The sequence below is a fragment of the Elephantulus edwardii genome, unplaced genomic scaffold (genome assembly GCF_000299155.1).
Source record: "Elephantulus edwardii isolate Elephantulus edwardi_28Jun2011 unplaced genomic scaffold, EleEdw1.0 scaffold00059, whole genome shotgun sequence".
NCBI lineage: Eukaryota > Metazoa > Chordata > Mammalia > Macroscelidea > Macroscelididae > Elephantulus > Elephantulus edwardii.
Genome location: NW_006399809.1, coordinates 15,275,065 through 15,284,242, shown reverse-complemented (window position 1 = coordinate 15,284,242; position 9,178 = coordinate 15,275,065). Strand labels below are relative to the sequence as shown.

Sequence of the window (9,178 nt, the reverse complement as noted above, 5' to 3'; positions counted from 1 at the left end):
GCAAAAGTATATGTTATACATAACATATAATAGAAATTTGAATTTTGAATATTTGAAGATGAAATTAATACAAAGTACACATTTGGGTTTTTCAATCATCTTAATTTGCACAAAATGATTTATAAAAAGGGACCAATGCATACATTTATACTTTTTGTCATGCGGTTGTTCAAAATGTTTCTAAGAGAACATCAGACTCTTTCATAAGCAGAAGGAGGCATAGTAATGTCTAATTGACTGACTTCTCTCATAATGAATACTCAGTAAATCATTAAGTGAAATGTGTTAAATATTAATAAAATTCATGCTTTCTTGATGAAATGCAAAGGTGTTGGCAGCTGTATAGTTATAGTTTCCAAGTATGTAAAATGATTTTCCCTTTGTGGTTCTGGCGAACTTGATGCTGAAAACTAATATTTTATTACTTAAAAAATCGTAATGCATTAAAATGAAGTTATTAAAATTACTTTGTTACAAATTCTCTAAAAGGTGTGTAATATGTTGTTACAAATAGTTTCCTTAGCATTCTCTCTGTATCTTTAATCTACAGTGTCTGAAGGAACAATAAATACTTTGATTGGAAACCATAATAACATGTTGCGTATTTATCAGGATGTGACACTCAAGTGGTCTACTCAACTTCCTCACGTTCCTGTAGCAGTAAAAGTCGGCTCTTTGCAGTAAGTGACATAATTTAACACAGTGTGCAAAGTGGATCTGAGCTCAGGTGATCTCTCAAAGCTTTACGGAGCAGTGTCATGTGCTTCATCAGGAGTGAAAAATGGCAAGTGGTGTTTCACAGCAATGATAGAAAGAATGAAAAAGATTTTCATTGATAATGGAAGCTGTAAAAACCTTAATAAGTACAATCAATCATTTTTATTTACTATTTCTAAAAAGATTTAGATCGTTTATAGTTCTTGATATTTCAAGAAAGTGGTTTTCCTGATAGAATTATTTTTTTAAAGAATTAATTCCTTCAAAGATTTGATGGGTCCTCTTTAAAGATGATTTATTGATGGACTGTGAGAATATTGTTCTTTAGAACTTGTTTCTTGCCATATTATATCAAGTGGTGCAGAATTGCTAGTTATGTGTTTAAGACAATTTAGATTTTAAATATGGCCACTTTGCATTTAAAAGGAAAGATAAAATCCATACTCTGACATTACATTTATAAAGAAATGAAAAGAGATAAATATGAGACAGCTAAGTGTATAATCTTTCCAGGACATTTGTATCTTAATGCAGTATCTGATAAACTCTTTTAGCACCTTAGGTTATATTTAGGAACTAAAATTCTCAGAAAATATAAAAATTACAGTTTACTGTAAAACTTCACAGCCATAGTCATGCTTATTTTCTGTAATTTCACTACATCATTAAAAATCAGATGTAGAGTTCTTTAATGGTACCTAGAATTGCCAGGTCAGAATAAGTTTTATGCCCAAATTAAGAGTCCATATGTACAATATTATTGCTGAATCTCAATGAAGAACATCCCTATTTGCATTAACAGTTATATCAAGCCCAAGATTTGAGAAAAATGGCAATAATTTTCACTGACCCCACAGCACTTCACAATTTGTATCTAAAGAATAATTTTAAAAAGTTGAGATTGATTTTGTAATGCCAAACAAACATTCAAACTCATCAGATTGTTTCATATTTATTGATCAGACATTACCATTAGGCAAAACATTGACTTACTGTCTGTGCTGTGTAAACTGTTTTTCAAGAGCTATTCTCTCCTAATCCCCCCTTTCCCCCATAGTCACAACTTAAATGTGAGACTTCAGATCCACATTGGTCAGTATACAGACCACCTTAGTTTGTAATTTCTAGATTCCTCATGGACCAATATCTTTAAACACCTAAAAGCTGTAGTTCTTGTGTTGGGGGTATACAAGAGTGATGGGTAGAAATACTTTATCAAGAACCAGAAAGCCAAGTCAAACCCATCGTCATTAAACCGATTCCATCTCAAAACAATTCTATGGGGCAGCATAGAAATGCCTATGCATTTCCAAGGCTATGTCTTTATGGAAGCAGTTTGTCTGTTTCTTTTGGTAGCAGCTGGTTTTGTTGTTGTTATGTCCTATCGAGTCTGAACCGATTTATCGCTGACCGTCCAGTGGGTTTTCAGAGGCAGTTAATCCTATGGCAGGAGATTGTCCATGTTTCTCCCACGGAGTAGCTGATGAATTCTAACAACCTGTGCAACTCCACTAAGTCACCAGAGCTCCCTTGACAGTATACTTAGCAGTCAAAGTCATTAGTCCCTACACTGAAAGATCTCCTTCATTAAAAACAGTTAGTTGAACTACTTATGTTTAATATGTACTCACAAGGGCCATGCTCACTCTTAAGACTCAGAGAAGCTCATAGATAGGACTTCCTAGTAGTTTCTTACCTTGATGTAACTTACCAATATAGGATCTAGTAGTAACTCAGTATTACAAATTATTATGAAGATGTTTGTACATTGGGTGCCCATCTTCACTATCTTGTTAACATTTTTTTCTTAGATATTTGTTGCAAAAAAGTTTTCTCTTCCATATAGTTTTCTCAAGATTATAGGTGTTGACAGATAAATAAAAATAATGCTGGGAGTGGTCTCTACTATTAAGAAATAACAATTACAGTTATTCAGTTGATTATTTGTCTTATTTTGATATACTTTAAATAAACATGTAGAGAGGTAGTATATTTTAAATAATTTTATTTTTAATTACTGACATAGTTGTAACATTTATATTTAGAAGCTATTTGAAATTCAACTCATTTCAACTCATTGACATTGAATTGGAATCAACTCACAGCAGACCCTCTAGCTGGTTTTCAGGGCCTGTAAATCTCAATGGAGGGGGCTGCCCTTCTTTCTCCCACGGAGCAGCTGGTGGATTTGAACTGCTTGCTTTTGTGCTGGCAGCAGAAATTTTAACCCAGTAGATCACCAGAGCTCTCTTATTTGAAATTAAGAACACTGAAATAACTTTTCTTTCTGTTTTCCATTACCTTTAGGCTTAAACCTTTTGGCTAGATGCTTCCTTGGCTGGATTTGTTTATTTGTAAAGGAAATTGCTGCTTTTTAAATGTTTCTTTTAAATGAATAAGAAATACTGGATTTAGGTCAAGTTGATGCAATTATACTTAATAATAGCATTTTACTCAGAAACTGAGATGCTTTATTTCTTTCTGTGAACACTGCCTCCCCCAATTTGGCAGTCATAGTTGTCTCTACCTTGTTTATTATAAATCAGTTCTAAATTTTTCTGTTTCCTTCTTTATTTTTAGGGTAAATATAATTCTTGAATATAGTACTGTTTTAAAGTATTTTGATTTTTATGAGTTTGACTGTAGGAATGTGAAAAATAGTCACAGAGGTTACAGACTCAGTACATCCAGAATGTGATAATGGTCTTTAAATTTCTTAGCTATTAGTGTTTTCTTCTCATGGCACAAAGTAGCTGTGGCACCTGGCTGAGTGTCTTACCTCTGCTGTGCTCAGTTTCCCAAATGGCCAATAAAGATGATCGTATATCGGTAACATTATTCTCTCTGGAGATATCAAATTCATCTCAGAGTGGAAGTCTATTCGAATGAAACCTCACAGTGATGTGAATCTTTCCAAGTTTTAACTGGCAGCTCACAGCCATAGTGCTTGAAATCTTGTTGCAGCTCATTTTTCAGTATAAATAATTTGGTCTAATATGCTAGTGTTTTACTTCCTAAACTATGTCTAAAATAATCACTTATTATAATGTCAATATTTACATTTTATTCTTTCGTTCTCATTGCTGCAGTGTTCTTGTCGAGAATGTTTTCCCAGAGTTTCCTCTGCTTTTTAAATCTCTTCTATCTATAGATAAGCCTAATTCAAGTGACATAATTAAGTTGTCCCTCCCAACCCTGATTTTCTTTTCTTTTGATTTAATGTAAGGTTTATACTTATATTGGTGACTATTGTTTGTTTGTTGTAGAAATCTTTTTGCTTGTGCTCTGGCACAGACTAATCAACCAGAAATATGAACATGCAATATACATAAGTCACTGTGTTTTGTGTATGCATGCCAGAGAGAGAGGAGTAACTAGAAAGACCTTCTAAAATCTTTTATTTAAATTGAGAAGCATAGAAGGAAGGATTTTTTTAAAAAATCAAAACTATTATAGGAATCTTTGTAATTTCAAAGTAACTTTAACTTTGATATTGTCTTTTCTCTTTGGCATTGTAGTAAGACAAAGTAGGCCTATATTTTTTTCTGTGTTAAATTTTGAATAATTTCCTCTTTGGCTTAAGAGTCCACACAGAATTTGCTCACTTTTTTTTGCTTAATCATAGAGAATATTATACTTTATAAAGTATAAAATTATAAGTAAAATTTATACTTATTTTTATTTTCAAAGCCTCCACATTTTTTTTATATTGTCCTTCATTGATTTGTTTAACTCAAGAGTAGAGTGTTAGACTTTTCTTACTACACTTTCTCGAATTTTCCTGATGTTAATCTTAACATTTTTAGTTAATATGCTTTACTCTATGTTATATAACTTATGGATTTGATATTTTTTCTTTTTTTAGTACGTGAATTAAAACATTAATTCCATTTCATGTGTTTATATTTTCTTTGATTTTCATTTTATTGTTAATTAGACTGTTGTCTGTGCTGTTTTTTTTTTTTTTTTAAACCTATCTCTTTTGATTGGGAGTCATGCTGCTAATCTTGATGTGGTGGTGCTTTGACAGTTTCAATCCACCAGCAGCTCTGCAGGAGGAGGGTGGAGACTCTCCTCCCGTGGTTTGCAGCGTCAGAGATCCACTGGGAGGGTCAGCTGCATGCTGGGTCCGACTTGACTTTTTGGAGTGTCTCGTATACAACATTTGATTGTATTGTAACACGGGTTAAAGAGGACGATATTTTAATGAATCAATTTCCTGTTGTGGTTATAATTGTAACCTTGAACAAGTTTTAACCTTGGCCAGCACTGTCTCTACTTCTGCTCTCTTACTGTTGCCTTTGGTTTCCATCTGTTGTGCGTGAGCTGAGGCTGTTTGTACTTACATGGCTCATTGCAGTCTAGTTGGTTTGGCCTCCTAGCTGGCCCTCACATCAGGCTTTCTTGGCTGTAAATTGCAGGGACGAGATTGTCCTTTCGTCCTCGTAGCTTTTGGTGGATTCCAACTGCCAGGGACATGCAGCTGTGGATCCGTCCAACTCGATGGAACACAACAACAACAGCAACAATAAGACCAAAAGACATACTGTCTTCATGATAGGCAGTGTTTCACACACATCTTTTCTTTCTTTTTTCCATTTTCCCCATTTATTTGCTCTCAAACATGGATGAATCCATGAGTGTGTGTGTGTGTGTGTGCACATACACATGCACAGACACAGAGACACACACAAGCACATACAAATGCTCTTACTTTTGTCCTTTAAGACACAGAGACACACACAAGCACATACGAATGCTCTTACTTTTGTCCTTTATTACAGTAACATGGAATTTCAGATATATATTACTATCATTAAATTACTTTTTAAAATTTTTTATTAAATTTTGTTATTTTTGTGTGTGTGTGTACCGTCAAATTGGATCTCACTGGTACTGGAGGAGATTGTCCCTCCTTCTCCAGCAGAGCGTCTGGTGGAGATGCATGATGTCTTTTTCCAAGGACCCGTTATAAGAACATGCCCATAACATTTGGGATGAAGTTTACCATTTTAGCATCTAAAAAGTGCTGTGGTTGTATTTTCCTTAGATCATATTTGATTGTTCTTTTTACAGTTCACAGGATAGTCAGTACTCCTCTTCAGCATCACAAAGGTATAAGTTCTTCTTTTATCATCCTTAGTCATTTTCCAACTTGAAGATACATAGAAAGTAATTGAAAGGACTATAGATTGGATTGGGTGCACCTTAGCCTTTAAGCAGACATTGTTGCTCCTTAGTACTTTGAAAAGGTCCCAGAAAGCAGATTTTCCCAATGTGGTAAGTCTTTTGATTTCTTGACTGCTGGTACCAAGGATGTTGATTGTGGATTCAATTAAGATTAAATTACTGACATTATCACTTCTTTCTCCACTAAGCATGATTTACCTATTGGCCCAGTGGTGAAGATTTTTGTTTTCTTTAATGTTGAAGTGTAATCCATATTGAAGGCCATAGTCTTTGATCTTCTGCTGCCAGCATTTCAGGTTGTCTTTACTTTCAGCAAGCGAGGATGTGTCATCCGCATAACGCAGGCTGTTGATGAGTCTTCCACTATCCTGATGCCACATTTTCTTCATGAAAGTGCAACAGTGAATGTATTTTTTAAAAAGTGGATTTAATAAAAGTAAAAAAAAGAAAGCTGGTTCTTATAAATATGCTTAAGTAGGAACACTTTAGGAAGGCAAATACTTTTATCTTTATTACTGACTAACATTAAGTCAATGAAATATGCTAACCCAGTTTTAAGATGATATATTTTGTCATGAATTTATAAAACTGTTTTAATTTGAATTAAAATTTTGATCAGTAATTTTTTTAAAAGTCTAGCTTTTTGAATAATTGGCTCAGTATACAGTTTGAATAGGGAAGGAGAAAGGAAACAGCCTTTATGTTACACCTTTCCTGATTTTAAACCATGCAGTATCCCTTTGTTTTATTTGGATAACAGCTTCTTGGATTAAGAATAAATTTCTAACGAGTACAGTTAAGTGTTCAGGGATTCTCATTCTTCTAAGTCTTAGCTATACTTTGTGTTATCCACACAATCAAATGCCTTTGCGTAGTTAATAAAGCACAAATGGATATCTTGGAAATTATCTATTAACAAGAATGAATTAAAAAATTATGAAACATGACTGTAGGAAAAGGTAATATACATTAAGGAAGTGATCACTTAATGGATTTTGTAATGAATAGTGTAAGACATAGTGGATTTTATAATTAGTATTTAAAATGATATATATTTAATATTGAATATAAAACCAATATGTTTGTTGACTTTAACTCAGATTACAATAAACAAAACTAATTCGATCTACTATCTATAATTGATACTTCCTAGCATTTGTTTAGGGGGCTTTGCTGACAGAATAGTAAGGAATTGCATTGCCAACACAAAGGTACTTGGTTCTAATCTACCAACTCTTCTGTGGGAGAGAGATGGGTAATCTTCTCCTGTGGAATTAACTGCCTCTAAAAACCCACTGAAGGGTCAGCAGTGGGTTGATTTTGATTCAATGGTACACAATAAAAGCAACAACAACAACAACATTTGGTTAATGTCTAGTTTGGTATTTTTTATTTTTTCCATTTGTAAATTTGGAAGTAGAAATATTGAACAAAATAGAGCCTTCAAAATTTTAAATGCAAATTTATTATAGTGACAGCACCATGATACATAGAGAAGGTTGTAATAATTTCAGATTGCTTGATTCCACAATCAACACTCTTAGCACCAGCAGTCAGGAAATCAAAAGAATTGCATTAGGAAGGTCTGCAGCCAGGAACTTCTCCAGAGTGCTGAAGAGCAATGATGTGTCTGGAGACTAAAGTGCACCTGATCCAGACCATGGTCTTCAAAATTATTCACATCAGAGAGCTAGACAATGACTAAGGATGACAGAAGAAGAATTGATGCCTTTGAGTTGTGGTGCTGGAGAAGAGTCTTGAATATAACATGGATTGCCAAGAGAACATACAGGTCTGTCCTGGAGAGGGTGAAACCAAGTTGTACTTTGGTTGTTGTTGTTATGTGCTGTCGAGTTGCTTGCAACTCATAGCGACCCTATCTATGTACAACAGCCCTAACCTAAACTTTGTTCTATCCTGTGCCAATCTCACTGCCTCTGACTCAACCATCCAGGGCTGCACAGACGGGAGACAGAGAGATCAACAGGTAAGCAGGGGAAATAGGAATCGTTGCACCTGGGCAGAAGTGGGGACCAAACAATAGAGAAGCGACTCGCAGGAAAAGCCTCACTACGCCCACAGGTAGAAAAGGCCAGAGGTTGTGCCAAGTTTGTTCAGGCCTTCGGGCTAAGAAGAAAGAATACAAGCTATACACCAGTTCTAGAGGACACATCAACTTCCCTCAGAGACATTACCACTAAACTTAAGAGACACTGTTCACAGCATAAGAAATTGTCAGCAGCACACGTATTTGGAATCACAGAAGCCAAGAAAACTTCAGATACAAGCTGTCAGATTAAGGGTTGGACAATGGAAGATAAATGCTGAAGGGATTTGGTAGAAGTGAAGGGGTATCCTAGTGGAAAGTGGAGGTGGGAAATAAGAGGGTCAACACACTGGACCAAGGGCAGGAACAACACTGTAACTAATGGTTAACTCCACATTGAGGGATTTATCATTCACTGTTCTATAAATTGCTTGTCTGTCAGATACTCCTAAATCTGAACATTCAGATTAAGACAGACTAGGAAGAAGGATTGGCCATCCACTTCTGAAAAAGCAGTCCTCCAAAAACCCTAGGTATGTTCTTTGGAGACAAGGATTTTTAAAACTTGGTTTCACATACTTTGACCATGTTGCCAGGAGAGAGCAGACCTTGGAGAAGGACATCATGCTTGAAAGAACGTGGAAGGGCAGAACAAGAGAGGAAGACCTTAGATGAGATGAATTGACACAGTGACTGGGATAATGGGGTCAGGTGTATCAGAGACAGTGAGATTGGCTTAGGATAGGTCAGAGTTCAGAGTTTTTGTGCATAGAGTTGTTATGAGTCACAAATGACTCAACAGCACACAACACAAGAGCAATAGAAAAAAATAGAAAAACTAATTGAATTTTAAATATTTATTTTAAAATTTTAAATATTTGTTCATATTCATATATTTTAGTTTCTCAAAGATTTCTTTAAATGTTCAATGAGACATTATAATTAATTACATATATTATAATTTATGTTATGAATTGAACTGTGTTTGAATGTTTTAATGTAATTCAGTATGACTTGTAAGATTTTGCTAAAATGAAAAAAGAAAAAAAGATGTTGTTGTTGTTGTTATGTGCCGTCAAGTCGCCTGCGACTCATAGCGACCCTATGTACAACAGCCCTAAACTCCGCTCTGTCCTGTGCCCATCACACTGTCTCTGACACTCCCATCCCAATTATCCCAGTCACTGAATCAATCCACCTCATAGAGGGCCTTCCTCTCCTGCG

General features: G+C 35.0%; 1 protein-coding gene across 4 annotated transcripts in view; it reads left to right on the top strand.

Moving 5' to 3' along the window:
- Positions 1–9,178, top strand: part of BBS9 (Bardet-Biedl syndrome 9) — a 677,588-nt gene that overhangs the window by 162,207 nt on the left and 506,203 nt on the right. For all 4 annotated transcript variants that reach the window (XM_006887603.1, XM_006887602.1, XM_006887601.1 and 1 more), the window contains exon 8: positions 551–680. In XM_006887603.1, the coding sequence (XP_006887665.1) occupies positions 551–680 (130 nt within the window). The remainder of the gene's footprint in view (positions 1–550; positions 681–9,178) is intronic.